The 22,517-nt window shown below is 41.7% G+C and overlaps 2 protein-coding genes and 1 long non-coding RNA gene across 6 annotated transcripts; 2 read left to right on the top strand and 1 right to left on the bottom strand.

Moving 5' to 3' along the window:
• The first annotated feature begins 2,978 nt into the window (after nucleotides 1–2,978).
• LOC124190816 (L-threonine ammonia-lyase-like) lies at nucleotides 2,979–6,384 on the top strand. Its single transcript, XM_046583683.1, has 9 exons — nucleotides 2,979–3,643; nucleotides 3,791–4,507; nucleotides 4,576–4,693; nucleotides 4,768–4,856; nucleotides 4,936–5,070; nucleotides 5,199–5,295; nucleotides 5,378–5,579; nucleotides 5,643–5,964; nucleotides 6,040–6,384. The coding sequence occupies exons 1-9, from the start codon at nucleotides 3,572–3,574 to the stop codon at nucleotides 6,202–6,204; spliced, it is 1,917 nt and encodes a 638-aa protein (XP_046439639.1). The 5' UTR covers nucleotides 2,979–3,571; the 3' UTR covers nucleotides 6,205–6,384.
• Nucleotides 6,385–6,808: 424 nt separating this feature from the next.
• On the bottom strand, nucleotides 6,809–17,868 carry LOC124190817. 2 transcript variants are annotated; one of them, XM_046583684.1, is made up of 5 exons: nucleotides 17,604–17,868; nucleotides 17,383–17,525; nucleotides 17,018–17,308; nucleotides 7,194–7,346; nucleotides 6,809–7,120 (listed from the first exon to the last, which is right to left on the bottom strand). In XM_046583684.1, exons 1-5 carry the CDS (start codon nucleotides 17,611–17,613, stop codon nucleotides 6,857–6,859), a joined length of 861 nt encoding a protein of 286 aa, XP_046439640.1. In that variant the 5' UTR covers nucleotides 17,614–17,868; the 3' UTR covers nucleotides 6,809–6,856. The 2 variants fall into 2 exon arrangements, with proteins under 2 accessions (XP_046439640.1, XP_046439641.1); XM_046583685.1 differs by having other exon boundaries at nucleotides 7,197–7,346; nucleotides 17,604–17,856.
• A 536-nt stretch (nucleotides 17,869–18,404) lies between these two features.
• Nucleotides 18,405–22,154, top strand: LOC124190819. Of its 3 annotated transcripts, none has more exons than XR_006873098.1 (5): nucleotides 18,405–18,542; nucleotides 19,111–19,285; nucleotides 20,039–20,371; nucleotides 20,457–21,692; nucleotides 21,788–22,154. It is a non-coding gene; the product is annotated as an uncharacterized LOC124190819 (long non-coding RNA). The 3 variants fall into 3 exon arrangements; XR_006873096.1 differs by having other exon boundaries at nucleotides 20,460–21,692; XR_006873097.1 differs by lacking the exons at nucleotides 18,405–18,542; nucleotides 19,111–19,285 and adding an exon at nucleotides 19,870–19,942 and having other exon boundaries at nucleotides 20,460–21,692.
• The last annotated feature ends 363 nt before the right edge of the window (nucleotides 22,155–22,517 follow it).

Consider the following 22,517-nt stretch of genomic DNA (forward strand, 5'->3'; position numbering starts at 1 on the left):
GCGATGCGGTTACAGAGAAAAATTGCGGGAAGGAAAATGATTATTACATAGATCGCCAGAGCGTGAAATCAGAGTATAGTCCCGGCGCCAGGATGAACGGATCATCAGACAAGTAACTCGGCCGCGTTGGGCAGCTCAGACGATGAAAGCGCGCATCTTTTAACACTACGTACGTACGTGTTTAGATGTTACTGTATAGATGTGTGTGTAATAGACAAGTTTGGCGTGTGCACGCACGTGCTAACGGGATTTTTCTTCGCCCATTTCGCAAAGAGAGTCGGCGCCCAGCCGAAACGTAGTAATATAATATTTCGTACGTGTACTACTATACATAAGAACATGATATTTTGATCGACAGATGTGAACTGGAAAGGGGAAAACGGCCATTTTGGTAACAAATGGGAAGCCAACCCAAAAGAATAAAGTTGAATTGGGAATTTGAAAGGTGATTAGAAATCACTCAAGGCCTAAATTCGGCAGCTTTATTGGCCAGTGAGTGTAATCAACAGTCAAATGGTAATTTTGTTTTTTATCGTGAAGAAAACAAGAAAACCAAACACGATTCGGCGTATTTAAAAAAAAAAAGAAAATAACTGGGACCCCAAATGGAACAAATTTCCAGTTTTTAATTTAATTTTTAAAATAAAAAAAAAAAGAAGAAAGTTGTTAGGAAAATGGACGCCACCTATCCGTCAGGAGTGCAACTGACTGATTTGCACGAACGCCGGCCGCTGTGTCGTGACTTCGATAATAAAATAATGAAAGAGAAAAGAATAAGAAAAAAAATGTCGTTACGGATTTTGTGTTTTGTGTAATACATCACAGGAGGATTCGCTGGAGGGGTCTGGCATTGAGCAACAAAAAAAAACGAACCGAATTCTCCGGGAAAAATAAATAAAAGATATTTGGACGGTGATGCCAGAGGGCACACGGCACATTCTTTGTCTTTTTCTGAATGGATGAAATGGCGGATGGAAATCCCCCCCACCCCTCCATCACACAGAAGAAAAGAAAATAATAACTTTTGATTATTAAAAATAGAAAAATCACGGAGATCAAATCGAGAGCTCTGGGCGATTTGAGCGCGTTCCGCTAATAATCTAATTAAATCGTTTAAATTTTTAAAAAGATAAAAAGAGAAAGAGGCGAATCAAAAGAAGTTAATGTGGGTATTTAAAATTAAAATATACGCGTCGCCCGCGCGTGAGCGTTTTGTCAATCCAAGAAATCAAAAACGGGACGACGGGTCTCCTGTTTGAATTCCGCGCCATATACGAATCACACACACACGCCTGGGTGGACGTGACGACCTTTCTCATCTTCTTCTTCTTCTATTTGATTTCAGATCACAACCAAATAAAGACATATGGACAATCAAAGAGAAAATGTCGAACCGGTTTCCGTCCTCCTAAATTCTACTGGGTTAAAATTCGAGGCCGTTATACAACCGAAAATGTTTTTATTTCCATCACGAATTTGTTTGGTTTTTTTTACCGATAATTAAGTTTTGATTGTGCTCCAATCACAATCTGATTATTGCAAATTGACACGAATATTCCCAGGCTTTCGATCCTTTCGTTTTTCTTTCTTTTGATCTTTCCTCCGTGTTGTTGTTGTGGGTTGTGCGCCAAACATTTCGATGAGGCGATTCAGGTCGAGTCGCCCGTGGCATCACCAACATATTTTACTTATAGGCCTTGAGGGTTGTTGTTGTTGTTATGATTATTATTTTTCAGTCGACCTTATAGGGGGGGCCATGGACACCAGCTAGAGGCGGCTTACACACAAACATTGACGTGAAGGCGATTAACATTTTTTTGTTGTGTTTTCTTCTAAAAAATTAACAATTCCCGCTATATATCCACACACAGCACGTCTACAAAAACATTCTCCCTTTTCTTTTACCAGCCCCAACAGCCCCCGACCTTTTTCTATATAAGAATGAACACGTCCAACTGTTGAGGGCCCACTGCATCGTGAAAGCTCCAATCATCGACACATCTTAGTAACTTTCTTCAGAGAATCTTCCCCAGGTGAAAAAAAGCAACAGCAAAAGGTAACACACTACGGGCTTGATTAGCTCATCACTTTCTCTCTAGATAGTCTCTATAGCTCACAGTTGATTTACGCTGCATTTAAATTTATGGAAATGGCGGGCGAAAGCCTCTCAATTCAGGCGCGTGTAATCAGATTGAAATGTCACGATTGGGAAAAAATTAAGAGATCAAGAGGAAGATCTGGCGTACTACTACCTATCGGTCTAGCTAATATAAATCATCCCCCGACATAAGAAAAAGAAATCTCGTTTAGACCGACCTGATTGGCTTCGGCCCGGGTGGTCCCCACCGGCAGAACAACTCGAGACGTTAAAGGGGCGATCCTAACTCGGAGCATTTCTAATTTTTTGTTTTAAAAAGAAGAAACGAAACAAGACAATTTATTGGGGTCTACTGGAATCCTCCGTAAGCAGCACACCGCCACACGAGTGGCTTTTTTAAATACCAGTTCAAATTAAAGCGCGCCGGGGCGAGTTCTTTTATTTTTATTTTTAAAAAAATTCAAAATTGGTTTAAGGAAAATGAGCCTGACCAAAAGTTTAGTCAAATAATATTACCCAAGGAATTCAAGGCTAATAAAAAGCGCTTTTATTTTTTTTAAAATAGTAAATTATTAAAACATCTCAATCGTTTAGATTATTAGACAAAAGTCAACTGTCGGCTAATTTACGACGTTCATATCTCGGATTACCAGACACACCCGAACCCACCTGCGCACTCTTATATTATAAGACATTCAAAAACGTTTGAATCCGGCGCCAATTATCGTCGAAAAATAAAATAAAAACCAAAATTCCTTGACGACCACAGATGGCGTTGAGATTCCAATCATTCTCGTCCTACCCGACAGGTGTGTCTAATTTCTTAAAAATAAAAATAGCGCAATAGTCGTATAGGCCTGGGTTGCATATCGTCCATTCGACGCTCGACTAGACAGCTGATCGACCAAGGTCAGAGCTTTACTTTTCCTCCTTTTACTGGGTGTTGGACCGATGACAAGTCCCCACACAAAAGTGAAACCGACTCCTATACTAGTGTGTGGCTCGTGGCCAATCTTCTCGATAATCGCCTCATTCCGAAATAGACTCCACGCTTCTCCTTTTTAAAAAGACGGTGTACATGTTACCCCGTTTGACGTCTTGTTTGTTTTCCTGTGCAAAAACGGCCCTTTTGTTGTGTATAGGGCCAGCATCCAGCAGTACAGAGGCTCTTGAGTCATCCAGACGGTCGACATAGCAGTCGACTGAGTCGTAAGTCAATTTCTGTCGAGTAAGGTTGATCTGTTTTTAGAAGCCCCAACCAACTAGAAAAACATCTCATCACTGTAAATCAAGAAAAACTATTCCACCCACGCACAAAAAGGGGGGGAAGAACAAATTGTTGGGAGCACGCTCATCCGGTTTTTTCCTATCGTTCAGTTCAGTGAGACGGGCCACCAGATCGCCACCAGTCGTCCCATTATCAGGTGTTAAACATTTCTCAAAGTAGTACCGGTAATTAACTTATTGTAAAAAATGAGTGGCCATCACATGTCGGGCAAGGATCGGCGTCAGTATTTCGTCTCGCACGTGACCACCTCCCACAAAGTACGGATCCTGCAATGGGCGTGATTGTTTTATCCATTTTTATCTTTTAAAATTAAAAAATAAGAAAAATTTTTTGTCGATAATTCAGAAATTCATTCCAAATTGGCAACGATTCGTTTTTCTTATTTTCTATTTTCTCTCTCAAAGAGTGTCGACTTTGCGGATTACGAGCCGCCGGCAATAATAGAAAGTCAGGTGGAAAAAGAAGAAGAAGAAGGTGGAGTCCAGCCAAGTACGTCATCACCGCCAGCGAAACCTTGTGATCTCGACGACTCTGCAATCAACTGCGATCCCATCGGACCCGTGGCTCAGTCGCCGTTTTTCGCGGCTCAGAAGGTCAGCGGATCGAAATCGTCTCCTCCGGCGGCCCTCAAATCCATCATCAAATACCCCCAGCAACAACAACAACAACCGACTCCATCCGCCCTACCCGCTGAAATCCATCCGGAACCAGTGATTCAACACCAGCAGTCGATCGAATTCGAATTGATTCAACCGCCAACGGTTACGCAACTCGACTGCGAAGTCATTTTCACCAGTGAAAGGATCCAGCCGGAAGAGAAAGTAGCACCAAAAGCCTCCGCCACTGTTACCACCACGGCCAACATCGACATGTCGAGTGAAAGCAAAGAAAATCCAACGATCGCCATCAACGCTCATGGCGCCGACGCTTCGGATCTGTTCGATCCTTGGTGCGATCCCAAGAATCCCAGGATCGTCCAGTTCCAGGACATTAGCGCCGCCGCTTTCAAAATCAAGTCCGGCATCATGATGACGCCGTGCACCCGCTCCCATCTGTCCAGCATGACGGAAACGCAAATCTTTTTCAAAAAGGATTTCCTCCAATACACCGGCAGTTTCAAGGTAATTTCAAAATTTGAATTTCCCGCGATAATTGTTTCAAACATTTTCTAAAAATTGGATTAAAAAAGGAAAGGGGGGCCCGTTACACTCTGCTGATGCTGCCCGAAGTCAGTCAGAAACAAGGAGTGTGTACCGCTTCGGCCGGCAATCACGCCCTGGCTCTATCCTATCACGGCCAAGAGCTAGGTACGTACATCAAATATTTGAAATGAAATTAAGAGTTTTTAGATTTTAAAAATGAATTTGGTCCCACCCGACAGGTATTCCGGTAACGGTCGTCATGCCTATCGTGGCGCCCATCATGAAAGTCCAATCTTGTCGCCAATTTGGCGCCAACATCATCATTCACGTGATACAATTTGAATTTAAAGAAAATGAGAATACAACGAGGAAAAAATGGCTACAACATTCTTTTGGTGTTATTTTAGGGTCGTGATATTGGCGAGTCACGCGAGTTTGCCATGCGGTTGGCCAAGGAAAAGACCCTGACGTACATTAATGGCTATGACCACCCGCACATCATCGCCGGCCAAGGCACCATGGGACTCGAAATCGTCGAACAGGTTTGGAAAATACAATCATTTCAGACTCTATAATCTACCTCACTTATTCCAACCCACACACGAACCCCCCGCCATTCAAGTTTTACCTCACCAAACCTATATTTTAATAAACTATAAATACACCACAGGTGAAGAACATTGATGCTGTGGTCGTACCGGTTGGTGGAGGCGGACTGATTGCCGGAGTGGCCCTAGCTGTCAAATCGCTTTACCCTCACATTCAAGGTAAAAATACCAAACCATAAAATTTCCTCCTATCAATTTTTTAATGATATGCAATTTATCCCCACCCCGAACAAAATGACAGTTATTGGAGTTGAATCGGAGCGTTGCGCTAGTTTCAGCAGCGCATTGAAAATCGGCCAGCCCATTTACACGAAAGCCGAATCGACGCTGGCCGACGGTCTGGCCGTGCCCAGAGTTGGAATTAATTCTTTAGCGACGGCGGCTCCTCTGGTCGACAAGTGCGTCGTCGTCAAGGAAGAATACATTGCCATGGCTATCCTGAGGTGAATTTATTATTTTGAAAAAAGTTAAAAAAAAAATGAAATAGAAATTGATTGACGCGTTAGATTGGTGGAGATTGAAAAGGCTGTGGTCGAAGGAGCCGGAGCCTGCGGATTGGCGGCCATTTTGGCCGGATTGCTGCCGGAATTGAAAGGCAAACGAGTCGTCATTCCCCTGTGCGGTGGCAATATCGACACCACCGTTTTGGGTCGCTGTCTGGAGCGCGGTCTGGCCGTCGATGGCCGTCTGGTCAAATTTAGCGTCACTGTTTCCGACCGTCCCGGTGGCATTGCCGAACTCTGCCGATTGATGGCCAATCTCGGCGTCTCAATCAAGGATATTTTGCACGAGCGAGCCTGGCTCAAGAGCGACATCTTTAGCGTCGAGGTAAGAAAAAACGCGCGCAATTCGATCGGTTTAAAAATTGTTTCTCATTTGAAAATCGCTCGGGTGTTTTGACAGGTTCGAGTCATGTGCGAAACGAGGGATGTGGAACACGCTGTCGAACTGGAACGAGTCCTCAAAGAGCACTACAACAATGTCCATTTCGGCAAAATGGCCGATGCCCTTGGTGGCAGTGGACTGGCGGCCGAAGAGATTATGGACTCGCGTTCACCACTAATCTGAATGAAATCATCTTATACACCCACCCTAAAACGTCATAGATAAATGGAAAGAGAAACGGAACCTAGAATTTGTCTTGTTGCCTTGTCATAGTTTGGCTTAATGGCTACTCGCTACTGTTTACGATGGTTGAATTATTCATAACGGCGTCGGATTTCAATACACATCGTCGATACAAATAAACATGCTGGGAGAGAGAGAGAATGTTGAGCTTTTCCTACCGTTCACACAGTACTAGATTCATCCGGATCTTGGCGAATTCGGGTCGAGGTTGTTCTGTACTGTGACAGAAAAGAAAAACTGAATTAGAAATTCACAAAAAAAAGTCGGCAAAGTTAGTTGAGACGAATTTGTCATTGCAAAAACATATACCGTCCGTTTTTGCTGGAGGGGCAGTGGAAGGAAGTCATTTTCTTGGACGTCACTCTCACCACATAAAAGGCCGTTCCGGTGTCCTCGAGTCCCTTTCTAATGGAGCACGAGATTCCATTATTACCATATTGGAGATAATCGTTCGTAAAAAAATTTTCTACTACATATTCGTGTTGGCAAAAGCTTCATCTTTAACTGAGTGTGAGTTAACATTTTCACTACTGAGAGACTTCTCATTTTGGCAAATTTTTTATTTAAATGTTTTCCAGTTATATTTCAAAGCTCATAGATCGGGATCAATCTCCGACTGAAAATGTACACCTTCTTCTTCGTCCGACTCAAAATTTCCACCTTCTTCTTCCGTCCTTCTCCTTCCGACAGTCGGTGCCGACGGTCTAGGATCTGGCCGGTTAGAGATTTCACAATGCAGTCCCCTGCCTGTAAACGTGGGAGGATCAACGATACGTTCTCCTTCGTCGATAGCCAGTGAAACTCGACCGATTCTGCTAGGTCTCGGCGGAAGCGATGAACCACTATCATGAGAGGCCTGTAGATATAAAAGTGTTTGTGTAAATAAAACTTGGAAGAACAAAGATCAGAATTAGAACAATTATTATTACTACCAAATCTGATTGGAGAGATGATGGGAAACTGTCAAGATTTTCTAGATTCTGCTCACTTGTAACCGGCTGCTGAGTAAAAGTTGTGTGTAGATTATCTTCAGAGCTGGATTCTGTAACAGCGGGCCAACTTGATGCACCACTACGTGTTATTGTAATAACTCTACTTACTGCATAGTAAATAGCTTACTACTCGATTGCCAGTTCTGAATTTAAGTGTATTCAGCCTGACAGCTGTGGAAGGATTCGCATCGATAAAAAGGCAGAGCGGCCTTTTATGCCCAAAATAGCAAGGGAGAAAAAGAGAGAAACATTCTAGAAAAAGAAGTTACTACTTGGAATTACAGAGGGCAAGAAAGACAAAGGAAAGGGCGGAAGAGATTTCATAGGAAGTATCGGGTGAAGAAGGGTCAAATTGAGGAAAAGAACATTCTAGAAGAAAAAGGTTCAGTACCAAGAAAAAAGGAAAAGATAAAAAGGTTAAAGAACTTAGAAAATAACGTCGCCTCTTCGACGTCGCGGTTGACGAATCCTTACATGGCTATCCCTTACGTAAGATCGCGTCCCGCGATCTCAGTTTAGGAGTGTTGCGGCCTCTCGATGAGCTCGCCTAAGGTTGTCCGGATGAATTCTTCCTTCGCGCTGGTTTTCGATGAAGGGAGCCGACGGAACAATAAATTCGGGGTTAGAACGTTGAGATGGTACAGGAACATTGACAATCGTAATGGGGGAGGACATGGAAGGAGGGTTAGAAAAAGCTTGGTGACCTAATTCCAGATCTGGAGTTGTTTGTTTAGCGTTTTTGGTAAAACAGCTAAAAGGGTTGCATGTAGTTAAACAAGAACAGCAGGGTATATATCGAGCAATGAGATATCCAACACCACAGTAGCGAATTATCACGAACATAATAAATCCTATTCCAAGAAACCACCCGATACTAGTCGTCCAACTGGTTATCTTATCCATTAAAGATAATTTCTTTTCTTTTTTGGTAGACGAGAGAACACTATCCATGTGGAAAGGATTTCCAAGATTGATGCTATGTTCCTCTCGGGCAGCAGCAATGATTTGTGCGATGGCTGCTGCTGGACTCATGGGGTGAGAGGTTAACATCGGGTGTAAACGTAGTGATAATAAGTTATCGATTTCATAAGGGGAAGTATCGATTAAATTATTTCCTTGGACGATGATACCAGGAACAACAGCATTCCATGCATTGTTTCTGTAAAAATGGGCACGGCCATTAAAGTTCACAAAGTTCTTGTGCCAGTAACACGGATTGAATGGCGTTAATTCCCATCCTTCAATGTCTACAGTGAAGTTCTCAAATTTAGGCTGTGGTCCACAGCTAGTGAACTCTGTGGAGAAGGTTACGTTTGTTGGGGAACACTGATGGACACTTATGGATTCACCTATTGCTATTAGTTTGGAACAAAGTGGTAGGCTTAGGTAACTAGCAGCAAGCCACCCGCTATGTTGCGCTGCAGTGATTGCATTCTTGTGTGCTAATTCCCGGTTTTCACACTGTAAGGCACGAAGCTCTCGAGCGACTCCATTTATTCCGTCAGTTGTCTTGTCTCTGGTATACTGTGAGTGAGCGGCACTGCTAATTTCTGCTCGGATTATGTCTGCCACTTTTTCTGTTTCCGCTGCTAGCGTTTTGTTTGGATGCTCCTCGTGGTCGGCCAAAGTGTAAATTTTTAATACCACTTTATCCATACCAAGGACTGGTTTTAAAATATTTTCCGATGAGTTACAAAACTTTTTACTTGTAGTGTTGTAAACGAAATCAAGCTGTTGTTCGACGTCTCGGATCCTTTCGACCCCTGTTTTGTCTGTCATAAAACGTAGGGCAATCCCTTGTTCTACAAGTCGTAACTTACACTCTTCGATTTCTCTTAAGGATTCTTTCCAAATAACTGTCACTAAATTATGCGAAATGGAACCATTCGTTCCACCAGGAATATCACCAATTGGAGAACTAATGGTACAGTTGGAGCACTCGGTCTCTAGGGTTACTTCTTCCAATCTACAGTTGACCAGCTGATCTCCTGTGACTAGAAGCCATTTTCCTTGGACGTTGGGTACACGCTCTAGAGACCATTTGTTGTCGCCTAGGTAGTCCATTGTTTCTGTATTGCACAATCGAGAGTATCTCATTTTTTCACAATCAGTTACGGTTGTTTCCATGGGAATGCGCACTTGAGTTGACGTTTGCCAACCCCAAAAATCGGTGTAGATGTGTTTTTTCTCTAGCCACATGGTGCATGTATGGCCAACGAATCGGGTGATCTCAGGAAGGGTGGAAAATACATCGTAATAAACGGGAACTGGTGCAACTGGACTAATTTGGAAATCGCAATCATTGCTAGAAAATTTTAAAAAGCCTTTCGGTTGAGAGTCTTTACAATCACAAATGGTAATGTTGAAAGCATGTACCCGGAAAAGAAAGGACAAGAGGAGGAGTGGGAGTAGGCACGATCTAAAACGAGATAAAAAAGAAATAGGGAAAAAGAACAAAAAGTTACAAAACAGAAACAAACACAAATATAGGGTTTGTTGTAAGAAAAAGAGAATTGAATTTTACATAGTAATTTTAATGAAAACATAAAGTTAATATCGATCAACAGGTTTAAGAATATTCCTAGGACGTAATCCAAGACGACGCTCAGGTTGTATTGGAATGGTTGACGGATCCAAAAGAGGATTAGGAAGAGTGGGAACAATTGAAATAGGGTTTGTAATTTCTGGAAGGATTTCTGTTACAAGAGGACTGGTTTCAGATTCAACGATTGGTTGAGATTCAATCTCTTCAAATGGGAAGGGAGTTTCAAGATTTGCTATATTTTCGAGAAGAAGTGTGTTAGCTTCTTTGCTAATTCGAACATCAAGGAAATCTACGAAGGGTTCATCTTTCCAGATCATTGACTCGAATAGTGGTTTTATTCGATTCACATGAACAAGCTGTGTTTGTTTACCAGCATGTTGTTGGATTACTACAGTGTCATTATCGTTTAATTTTAAAATCCGAAAGGGTCCTATAAAACGCGGAATAAGTTTTTTACTTACTCCCTTCATGGGCGTTCGCATATTTAGTAATACTTTATCTCCAACATTGAATTTTAATTGTTTTACACGTTTATCGTATTGAATCTTTTGCTGTTCCCGAGCCTGCGCAAGATTAGTTTTGACTTGTTGAAACGCTTCATGTAAACATCTCATAGTCTGGCTCCTGTAGTCTGAAGGAGTAACCATGGCCGTAGGTAAAGGAAGGAGGAACTGGTCTATTGGCATTACGGGATCACGGCCGTGGTTCAAGAAGTATGGGGTTTCTAGGGTTGAGGAGTGGGTTGAATTATTGTAGGCGAACGTAACAGGGCCCAACATATCTTCCCATTTCGCAAACCCAGTTGTTAGGTACTTCCTAAGCATTTCGGCAACTGTTTTGTTAAATCGCTCTGTTTGACCATTCGTTTGAGGGTGGTACGCTGTTGTTGTCATGCGTTTAATGTTTAAAGCTTTACACAGCGCAGAAAACAACTCTGACGTAAAATTACTTCCACGATCGGTAATGATAGCTTTTGGTGGGCCGTGACGTAGGATAATTCGATCCATCAAGGCCTTGCAGGTAACAAGTGCGGTATAATTGGGAAGTGGAACTGTTTCGATCCATTTTGTGAAATAATCAGTTATAACTAGTACATAATTGTTTCCTAAGAGTGAAGGAGGTTTGACAGGGCCTAGGAAGTCCATTCCTATCACTTCGAAAGGTTTAGTAGTGAGCTCTAATGGATTGAGAAAAGCTTTCAATCCATGCATTCGGCGGCCTAACGCACAAGGTTCGCAAGTAAAACAATATTGCTTTACATCTGATAACATGGAGGGCCAAAAGTATTTATCACGAAGACGCAGGACTGTTCGTCGGTACGCCAGATGTCCTGACAAAGGAGAGTCATGATACTCCTGTAAAAGTTGTTTCCTAAGAGAGAGAGGAACAACAACTTGACGTTGGGCAAATCTTCTTCGTTTTGTTGACGTAGGTTCGTAATGTTTGCATAAGAGACCGTCTTCCATAAAAAAGAAGTCTTTCTCGGCAGCCCAAAGAGGCATCGGGCCATCTTTTTTATTCCAAGGAGAATCTTTTCGTATAAACGCCAGTATCGCTTTGCAAAGGGGATCTTTCTGTTGTTCTTGACACATAACAAGGTTGTCGTCGGGACGGGCTAAAATCAGATTCATTTGTACTCGGGAAAGGAAATCTGCGTTCTCATGCACACGACCAGGTCGATACTGCACAGTAAATTTCATATTTGACAACTGAATGGCCCATCGCCCAAGCCGACCTGTTTCGTCCTTAAACGTCTGGAGCCACTGAAGAGGTCTGTGATCACTGATAATGGTAAAGGGTTCGTCTTGTAGATAATGACGGAACCGCTTAATACCGAACACAAGCGCGGCTGCCTCTTTTTCGACCGTAGAATACTTTACTTCCGCAGTATTCAAATGCCGGCTTGCATAAGCGATCGGTTGGTCTTTTCCATTGCGTATTTGGGAGAGGACAGCTCCAAGCCCGTAATTACTGGCGTCAGTGTAAATAAGGAATTTCTCCGAGAAATCTGGGAATATCAAAATGGGTTCACTTATTAAACCTTGGCGTATATGCTCAAATGCTGAAACGGCGTCGCTACTCCAATGTAAAACGTCATTTTGCGGTCCCTTGGTTAGTAACAACAACGGGTGGGCAATCGTAGAGAAATTTTCGAAAAAACGACGGTAATAAGATGCTAATCCTAAAAATGACTGCATCTCTCGTACTGTAGTTGGTCTTTTGTAATTTTTAAGCGCCTCAATTTTGGAAGGGTCAGGTTTGATTCCTTCAGCCGTAATCACATGTCCCAGATATGGAACGGATTGAGCTAAAAATTTACATTTGGCCAGTTTCAGTTTAAGGTTTGCCTCTTCTAATAAGGAAAATACAGTTTTTAAATTGGAAATATGTTCCTCAATCGAACGGGAGAATATAATGATGTCATCAAGGTATACTAGACAGATTTTGCCAATGACGCTTCGTAGAACGGAATTCATTAGTCTTTGAAATGTACCTGGGGCATTTGTTAACCCAAATGCCAAACGATTCCATTCATATAGATTATTATCCACAATGAAGGCTGTTTTCTCTTTGGACTCTTCTTCGAGTTCTATCTGCCAGTAGCCTGATGCTAGATCTAAGGTTGAAAAATACTTCTGTCCTTGTAGTAGATCTAAAACGTCGTCTATACGGGGTAGAGGGAAAGAATCTTTCTTCGTTATAGCATTAAGTTTTCTAAAATCTACACACAAACGGGTATCTCCTGTCTTCTTTAGTACTAATACAATCGGTGCGGCCCACGGAGACATTGAAAATCGAATTATTTTATTTTCCAGGAGTTCTTCTATAATTTCATGTGCTTTTTCTTTTTGTTTGGGAGAGTTTCGATATGCTCTTTGGCGAATCGGCCCTTGTCCTTGCGTATCAATACTATGTTTTACTAAGTTAGTATGGCCCAATTCATCTGTTTTAAAGGCAAAATTTCTATAGTTGCTAATTATTAAGCTTCGTACTTTCTCTTTAGTAACCTCATCAATGTCAGGGAGGACTGCTTCAATGGCTGCCATATCAATTGGAGTCGAGGATGCGTGAAACGAAGCGAGAGGGGTTGTTTTTTGGGTTTCTTGAAGATTAAGGGTTCCCAAAACGGTAAGGCGAGGTAGAAATATGGTTGTATTTGTTCTATTTATAGCCACCACACGGAACGAACGACTTGGTGCTAGGGAAATAAAAGGTTCCAGGTCAAGCCCGGTTGGTATGTTACTGCATTTAACGAAATGACAAGAAATGTGAGGATCCTGCGCTTCCTCCTTCCCGCTTTCTAGTACACACGTAGAATATCGGGGAATTCTCAATGAGCGTGCAATCACAAAAGGGGTTTCTTTTTCCTGGAAGTGATCAGTTTCCGGAACTCGATAAATAGTTTGTTTTCTTCCATTGTACATGAAATGATGTTTGTAAAGAGCATCACGCCCTAAGACGCAATTTTCAACAATACTACTCACGATAATAAATTCCTGCTTAAGTAATTGGTGCGGCGTTTCTTCTGCCACAACAAAGTTAACTGTGATTTTGCCTTCCGTGAAGAGGCGCTTGTCATTTATGCTGAAAAGATCGACGTCTACCTCTCTTGAAAAATTAATAACTTCATTACTCTCCTTTAGTTTATTGTAAAATTGTTTACTTATTACGCTTCTTTCGGCTCCAGTGTCAAATAAAGCATCTACAGTGCAATTCCCTATTTCAATTTTAATTCTAGGTACTGTTGATTTTGCTGCTAAACTGTTTATATAATGTCGGGACTTAATCTTCGTTCCACCGATTGGCCCTACGGTACTGTCGGCGGCACCTAGTTTTCCCTTCGCTCAGTCGAGCCTTGCCTGACTCCATTCTCGTCATACCCCGGTGGAGGAGAGGGTTTTCCATTTTTTATTTCGGGGCAATATGTTGCTAAATGGCCAGTCTTTTGGCAACGGTAACACGTTCGATCTACTTGAAATTCCTTAGTCTTACACCTACTAGTTTCATGATTTCCCCAACTGTTATGAAAATCACAAAAATAAAGATTTGCAGCTTGTTTGGGCGGTCTGTATATCTGTGGAATATTTTGGGCGAAGCTTACACTTTTTTGTGCAGTTAATTGTCGTTGCATTTTCTCGATACGTTTTTCCAAATCGTTCTGATGCGTATTTGACTCCACTTTTGTATTAAGGCGTTCCAACGCTTCTGTTATCCTATCGAATTCTTTATTTGGCTCAACGTTTCTACTTTGAAAAGCATTTAGTCTATTTCTGACTTGTGATTCTTCCACCGCCATTGCAGTCATCTCTGCTTTTTCTATCAATTTTTCAAAAGATGAAAATTCTTTGTACTTTAGACGGGTTTGCACATCAAACGAAAGACCTTCCAAGAATCTATCCATCATGATTTGCTCTCTTGAATGGGACGTCACTTTATCTATTATGCCTGTCATTGGATATGCAAGGTTAAACGCTTTTCGTATGCGATTCGCATAGCGTCGCATATTCTCTTCGGGTTCCCTCTGCATATTATGGAATTCTACACTCTGTTTTGACCTAGTCTCAGTCGAATGAAAGAGTTTGTGGAGACGTTCTTTTATTTTATTGTAATCCTGTGCTCTGATTGGATTTTCTATTTTAAAGTTGTCGAATTCGTCGGCTGCCTCGCCGTACAATTTCGATCGTAATAGCGCAATCTTTCGCGATTCCTCAAAATCGCCTAAAATGAGAACCGATTCGAGGTGAGCTAGCCATTCATCAAAGCGACCGGAACGATCTCGATCGATGAATATTCCCACATTACTAAATAAAGTCATTGCCTGGCCCTGCAATAATTTCCTATTCTTGTCCAAATTTGAAGTCTCGTCCAATCTAGTTTTGTTAATTGCACCGATTGACTGTGGAGTAGTTATGGGGAGAGGAAACGTAGTATTCAACCCCTGTCTCGGAGTGGGTTTATGTGGAATCGGAATCTGCTTAGATGCGCTTTGTGCAGGGGTAACTTGCTCGCTTTGCCCCGGTAGGTGGGCAGAAAAAGGGACAAATGGAGTACCTAGCGTTCGTACAGGAGTTTGTCCAAGTGTTGTTGGCTGGTTAATCTGTTTGGGGGAAAAACGGGGAATTGCTCCCGGAATAGATATCGGAGAACATTTCCTATTATCCATAACGTGTTTCACTATCTGATCCGCTGCTACCGAAGCATCTTCATAGGACATTCCTGACTCTAACAATCTACTTAATTCTCCGGCGTAAATGATGACGGGAATATCTGGTTTCTTTCCTCCTGTCGACATTCCAGCAGTTGGGGAGTCCCCACCCTGAGCGGTTGTTCCAAATGGGGGAAAAGTGACCCTACGACTGGGTAGCTTTGGTTGATGACTAATCGGAGTAGATGTAAAAGGGGTTGGAGTATTTGTACTCGTTTTTTCTATAGCTGAAGGTAGAGTAGGATTGGAAGGAGTAATTGGAGCACTAGTAGTGGAAATAACTAAATCAACTTGATTTGAAACTGGTATGGTTACCAAACGATCGTCTGGAATTAACTCAGTTTCCTGATCTGGTAAAGGCAATAAGTTTGAATTTTGCTCAATAAGTTCTTCCCTTTCTGAAACAACAGATTCGTATTCCGATTCAGTAGGAGGTTCGTAGTTGGTTTTCAATTGACAATGTGAAAAAAGTTCAAAAGGCGTTATTATAGTGGGTTCCGTTAAAAGCAAAGCTCTCAACGCAGATTCAATCTCGGTATTTGATATATCTGTCCTTTGATTCAATTTACGTAAGTATTGTAACTCAAAAATTAAATCGTCAACAGGAACCTCAGTTATCCTGGTATGCAAGAATTGTGTGTAGAAGTATGAACGGTCTATTCTCTCGTTGGAAAAATCAATATCGACAAGATTTGTTGGCTCTTCTCTTAAATTTGTATTAGTTTCCGGAGTTTCACTCGAATCTAAAATAGCACGAGCTTGCTCAAGGAGTTGATTATACGAAAGGATATCTCTAGTGTTGTCTCCTATTAAAGGTTCTGGAATATTTGAATGATTAACTGAATCGTTTTGTAAAACTACTAATTCTGGCTCTTCTGTTTGACGAAGGTGGTTGAATTGCTCTGCCCAATTGTTCCTTATTTCCTCATAGCTTCTTGGGTCAAGTTGATCTGATCGAATTTGGTCAGCTGGGCTATTAACTTGTTGATTGGCTGGTTCGGGAGTTAGCGGTTCTTCACTATTTAAATGTCTTCTTAATGTTTGCTGGGATTGGATAGGAAGAGACCATGACTTGGAAACAAGACGGTTAGATGAAATTTTCTCCCGAAAAGAGCGCATCCAACCCATTGGCCACTTCTTTGTTACTGATTCCCCTCTAGTATTCTCTATCCCGCTATCTGGATTACTATTCATGATTAAAAATTTAAAAAAATGATAACAACAGTTAAAAAATGAAAAAAAGAGTTGGTCCGTTCGAACTATCGGCCCAATAGTCCTCGTCGGAAGTTCTTTATTCCCACCCCCATCATTGTCAGCACTGACCCGATTGAATATTAAATTTTTTCAAACCGTGTGTGTTGCGTAAATCTCATTCGACCAAAGTGAAGACGTCAGAGAACGGGCGTCATAGAAGCGCGTCAGGTGCCCCAACGAAACAAAAGACACACACGGAATGCACAGAAGCCAGTTTTTTTCTTTTCGGGTCCAGTTGAATGCGTTATGACGTCACTAAACACTAACAAACACACACACGCACAAAACTTACACACTGGACGTAAGAGTGAGAATGGAAAAGGCAAAGATAAAAGAACGGGGTTCAATCTGACTTCTTGACACCAAATGTAATAACTCTACTTACTGCATAGTAAATAGCTTACTACTCGATTGCCAGTTCTGAATTTAAGTGTATTCAGCCTGACAGCTGTGGAAGGATTCGCATCGATAAAAAGGCAGAGCGGCCTTTTATGCCCAAAATAGCAAGGGAGAAAAAGAGAGAAACATTCTAGAAAAAGAAGTTACTACTTGGAATTACAGAGGGCAAGAAAGACAAAGGAAAGGGCGGAAGAGATTTCATAGGAAGTATCGGGTGAAGAAGGGTCAAATTGAGGAAAAGAACATTCTAGAAGAAAAAGGTTCAGTACCAAGAAAAAAGGAAAAGATAAAAAGGTTAAAGAACTTAGAAAATAACGTCGCCTCTTCGACGTCGCGGTTGACGAATCCTTACATTATCATTCCCAGTTCTTCACCCACTACCATGAAAACTCTTGTTGGTGCATGACTGACATTGACCTGGGAAGTGCTAGTTGGCTGTTCTGAATTGTAGAGCTGATCAAATATTGATCTCCCGTTGTAGAGAATCAAGTCCGGACTAGAATCAATTTCATCGTAGTTCATGCTGTACTCAAAATCCAATGCTGGATCCAAAATCTCAATCCTCTGTTCATCATATTCATGGTCAGATTTTATATTGTGAATGATAGAGCTGAAGGGTTGGACACAAAGTGGGCACACTGGCTTTACCTATGCAGATTTTTACAACATTGATTTGAATGAACACTAAAACAAACTTGAGATTGTTTTAGCACATGAATTACCTTGGACCATTGAAGTAAACAGCTGAAGCAAAATTCATGAAAACAGTTGTTGGGCAATGACCTGTCTTCACGCTCCCCTAGGCAAATGGTACATGGGTCAACATATGATTCAGAAGGGAATTGATAAAGTTGTCCAGAAATCCCTGTTCAAGAAATCTATATAATTATATACTTCTTTTCAGCAAATCAACAATTTTCGAAGGATTTTTATAAAACTGTACCTTCAGCCATTTTGAAAATTTGTCATGTGATTTTTATGAGGTTAAAAATCAGTTTGAGACTAACCTCAAATGAAAAAAATGACACAACCGGAAACAACAGATAAAGTTTACTTGAATTAAGTATCCTTCATAAAATTGGGATATAACACGTTAAAACTTAAAACGAAGATCCAGCTACAGCTAGTGTGAGGGATGGGTTATAAAAAAACAGTCTTTCTTCCAGAAAATCAAAACACATGTTACTGTGAGCGCGTGTTCCCAACGTTGCCATTATTTTCATTTTTCTAATAGCGTAGTTGCTAGCAACTACCTAGAGATATAGGGACAGTGGGGTTTTTCATGTGGGCTGTGGGGCGAGGGGTTGATGAACTTTGCAGGGATTTCCTCTTTTAGATGTGATGTGTGGTTAACTGGTTATTACCATTAAAGTTTTATTAGAGCAGAATAAAATTTTACTTTCAAGTGCGGTTTCTTACCTTCAAACTTTTCATGTTCAGTTTGTTCTTATTCCAGCCGAATTTTTTATTTTTCCGGTTATATTTATCCTAGCAGTCAGTATTCCTGTCTTTTAGCACTCATGCTTTTAGCGTATGCTACTCAATTTGAGCATTAATTTTTCTTAACGCAGGTCTTCCTCAATTCGTTGCAACTTTCACCTTATGATGACTACATCCCAAGAGGTAACTAAGGAAATTCAGATAATTTCAAAACGTAAATTAGAATGTTAATTTTTACACAGACTCACGCGGCCGCGCGGATAACTTACTTTCCGGAGCTTTTAAGTTTGGGTTTTGGCAACACGGCACCGTCTGCACGATCCAAACAACAATGGCTGCCGACATTAAACACGACCACGCGAGAGCTGGAGTATTTTCTATTTTGAAGACCTGGCCACCGGGGTAGTTAAAGAAAAAAGAAAATCTGCTGCAGTGATTTCTAGTTAAGTATGAGTGGTATAGAAGTTGAGTAAAACCTTAATAATGCTAAGAAAACGTAGGTGGTAAAACAAACAGGATACTTGTCAAATGGGTGCACAACAAAGTGATACTTGAATCAAGTGCATGATTGTTTCTAGCATGGTTTACAGGTTCCAACGTCAATACCCCCCCCCCTTTTTTTTTAAATCAAATTTTCTTGTATTGTTGCATATGAACTTCTTTGTAGAATGTCATCCCTAAAACCCAGGAAGAATATTGCACGAGTGTTTGCCAATGATAGACCAGTAACTCGGTAAGAGTGGACCTTTTGTCAACGAATAAGTTAACAGCCATTAATTTGTAATGTGCCATTTTTTTTTAAATCTATTCTTGCAAATGCCATTTTTTTTCATTTTTCGTTATCAGAATCAGCATAGGTTTGTCATAGTCTAGATTCCTGTTTGCATCCTAACTTTTCTTACTGTTGATAAGTTGTCTTAAGTCTACTTTAGTTTCTCAGTATTTCCTTAGTTGATTCTACAATTATCATGGTGTTGCTTTTATTAATTTTTAATTAATTAAAAATATAGGTTAAAAGAAAATGTATTCACCTTCTAAAATATCTTCTCCTTCCTTGTGTACACCCATGTGAGGTGTGGGTGTATTCACGAGTACACCCTTTTTCCCTCCTGGTTGATTCAACTCTTCAGCAGATGGATGAAGCACTTGTGGATGGATGCCTGGCTGTATTTCCCAGGCTTAAAGGTAGGAGAAAATGTCTCTCTATTCTTCCTTTCTGATTTTTGGATGGTGTTGATTTTAAATCGTAACATACGTACGGGGTACGATTATTCCTGAGCTATGAGATTGGAACTGTTTTCTCTTTTGTCGTTTTTTGTTGCCTCAGTCAGGTTTAGGATTTATTAAATAACTCATTGGTAGAACGACTACAGATTTTGGTATTGTACTTACAACTTTGTCTGTGGGGTAAACAAATCAAATTAAAAAATATTTGAACTTTCCACACTTGAAGCAAAGGGCAACTGGAACCTTTTCTAACCCAAAAGGATTTGCCGCCACACCGGCACTTGCTCGTAAATTCGATAGATGTCAGCCGTTGTCGGTTTCCGAAATTACCTGAATTATGAATCGAGAGAAAATTACATCTGTGATCTGGATGTGGATTCATTCAAATCATCGTTTCATAGACACTTTGTCATTTTTCTTTGGCGATTAAAAAGCAAAATTTAAGGAGGTTAAAATTCGCCATTATAAAACTAAGCGTTTTCTAGTCTGAAATGAATTTTTTTTTCATCTTTTTCGAAACACGGCCTACTTAGTTCTTTGTTTGTTAACCTGTTGGCTTGGCTGAACTACCTTGAATTTCGCTCTTTAGTTCCTTGGGACAGCTATTGATTTGAGGTATTGCCAGGTGTCACTACAATCTTCTTTTACACTTATTGATATTTAAAGTAACGTCCATTTTCCTTTCATGTTAACCCTGCATTGCTACAACAGGTTAATCCTCACGAAAAGAGCTTGAAGGGACAATGTCCGAATCGCTTGGGACAGCCTCGTCAATTGGCCGTCCGGTCCCGCCTTCGGCCCGATTGCGATCCGCCGCCGTAGTGGAACTGGAAATCAAGCGGCTGGTCCAGCCGACGCCGAGCTGCGTTGCCCACATACCCGAGACCCTCTCTACGTTGTCACGACGGACAGCATCATTTCAACGAATTCAAATAATCACCCGAGCTGTCCCAACCTCTTTACTGGTCCAGGGTTCATCCGTTGAAAGCCCTGGCCTCCTATTCCTGCCAGCATCCGCTTCACCCCCCAACACGGCTCAATTGGGTAGGTCCAGCCTTCCTTCCTTTTTTTTTTCGTCCGCATTCAATAAATCTTCGTTTTTATGGTGGCTTGCCAACAAAATTCTCAGCAGCCGTTTGATGCCCAACTCGTATCCGTCGTACACCTGGGTTGCATCGTCGAGTTCATCAAAGTGCTGGCCCAGAAATCGCAGCTAGCCGCCCACGAGCTCATTTTGAACTTGCAGACCGACTACAAGTTCACGACGACAAAGATCACATCAAAGATGACGACCTCTACGACACACTAGAGAGTCTGATTGAATTCACATTCGGTACTTTCCTCTCCGGCCCGGCCAAATGGTTTTACGAGTGCGAATTCGACTTTTTTGAGGGGGAGATCATGGTCGTTTCCGGCGACATTCGACCATTTTCCAAAGGTGCCGAGGTGGCCGAGCGCAAGAAAGCCTGTCTGGAAAATTTTTCCAAAAGATCACTAGCCGGGCTGCTGCTTGCCGTCCAATCCCGCAGCGCTGGTCATGGACTGGATATAGAATAAAACAACGGGACGCTGAGGCCCGGCTGAGGCAGATTGCTGCCAATTATTGACCAAGATTGCCCCGTATTGGGCTGCAGATTGCTGGAACTGGAACACGGCGGTCTCACCAGCGACTGCGAACCTTCGTCTGCGGCGGCGCCCAGTAACGGCGACAACCAAAAATCCAGCGGCCAAGAAGAAAACAGCAATCTGGTCTCTCAAGTGCTCATTTTTCAAAATCTGCGATAAAGTCCGTCAAGACATGCTGGCTGTCTTCAGGTTTGCCAATCAATTTTCCAGCATTTTGATTCGTTGATGTTACAATTGTGAAAATTGAGAAATTGTGTTTCCAGGTCATTTTGCTGTTTAAAAACATTTTCCAGCAAATGAATTTGTTTCTCTTCCCTTGCCCGGCTGCAGTCATCTAGTGCTCTCCCAACGAACCTGAAATCCCACCCACCAACTAGGCCGCCAAATAAACATCACGGTCGTTTCCGGCGTTCTTCCGTTACCGAGTGGTGGCCACTTCGTCCGGCTGCAGAGTTATCCAGTGCGTTTCCAACCCGAAATCCTGCGACTAGCTCGGCCGCCAAACAGATGTCAGCAACTTCAACGACTATTTCATCAACAAATACGGTGACGAGGTGACATGAGTTCCAGACAGTCAGGCGCAATATTACACGCTCCACGGCTGCCTACTCTCTGGTCGGTTTCTTCCTACAGATCAAGGATCGCCACTATGGCAACACATGATCGAAGGCTATAAGGGCATCACATTATTCACATCGATTTTGGCATCATGTTTGAAGTTCCCCCGGTGGCAATTTAGGTGATCCCAGGCCCAGTTTCATGAAATTTGTCAATTTTTCGACATTTTTAAAAGTTGCCTTTCCGATACATTTTCAAATTTCCATTTCCCATCAGGATTCGAGCCGGACATGTATCGCGAGGTCCATCATTGTGTCTCTTGTCTGGTTGATGCCCGACACCCGACAGCCCCGCTTACGGGAGGAGACCCTCATGTTCCTGTAGTCCCGTTTCTTGCACATGGACGACCGCGAAGCCGCCAACCAGCAAACCACAATCAACATTGTCCGCTCGTTGTTACTCAACATCCTTACCAGAACCTAAACGTCAGGAAATTATATGATTTGAAGGACTCATTTGCTTTACTTGTAAATTGATAGAGCATATAGGTTTTTTTTTAATGTAATGTGTTTCACTATTCCCTGTTGTACGTCGTTTGTTGAGTCTGATTTGATAAGTCAATAGAAACAAGCCTTTGATGAGATTTATTTCACATTTACTTGTCGGTGTAAGCTGTCAGGCACAGGCAAAAGAAAAAGCGTCAGTATTATTTAATTTTTTTTTGCATTCAACTTACAGTTTGCATTAGAAAACGCAAAGGAAATGAAAGAAGTGTGGCTATAAAACCTTTCACATTTTTTATCAACTAATTTTAATTGCGTTTTTAAAAGCTTATTTTTTAGTTTGGCTTTTGCTTCGTGGCAAACAGCAGAGTTAATTTGTGTATGATGTTCACTCAAATTGTTACTTGTTATAGTAGTCAGTGATTATAGACTTTATAGCTGCACCGTTGCGGCCTTATTGATGCTTCTATAAAAAGATTATTTCTACAATACTATGGTTAAAT

Source organism: Daphnia pulex, chromosome 3, assembly GCF_021134715.1.
Source record: "Daphnia pulex isolate KAP4 chromosome 3, ASM2113471v1".
Lineage (NCBI taxonomy): Eukaryota > Metazoa > Arthropoda > Branchiopoda > Diplostraca > Daphniidae > Daphnia > Daphnia pulex.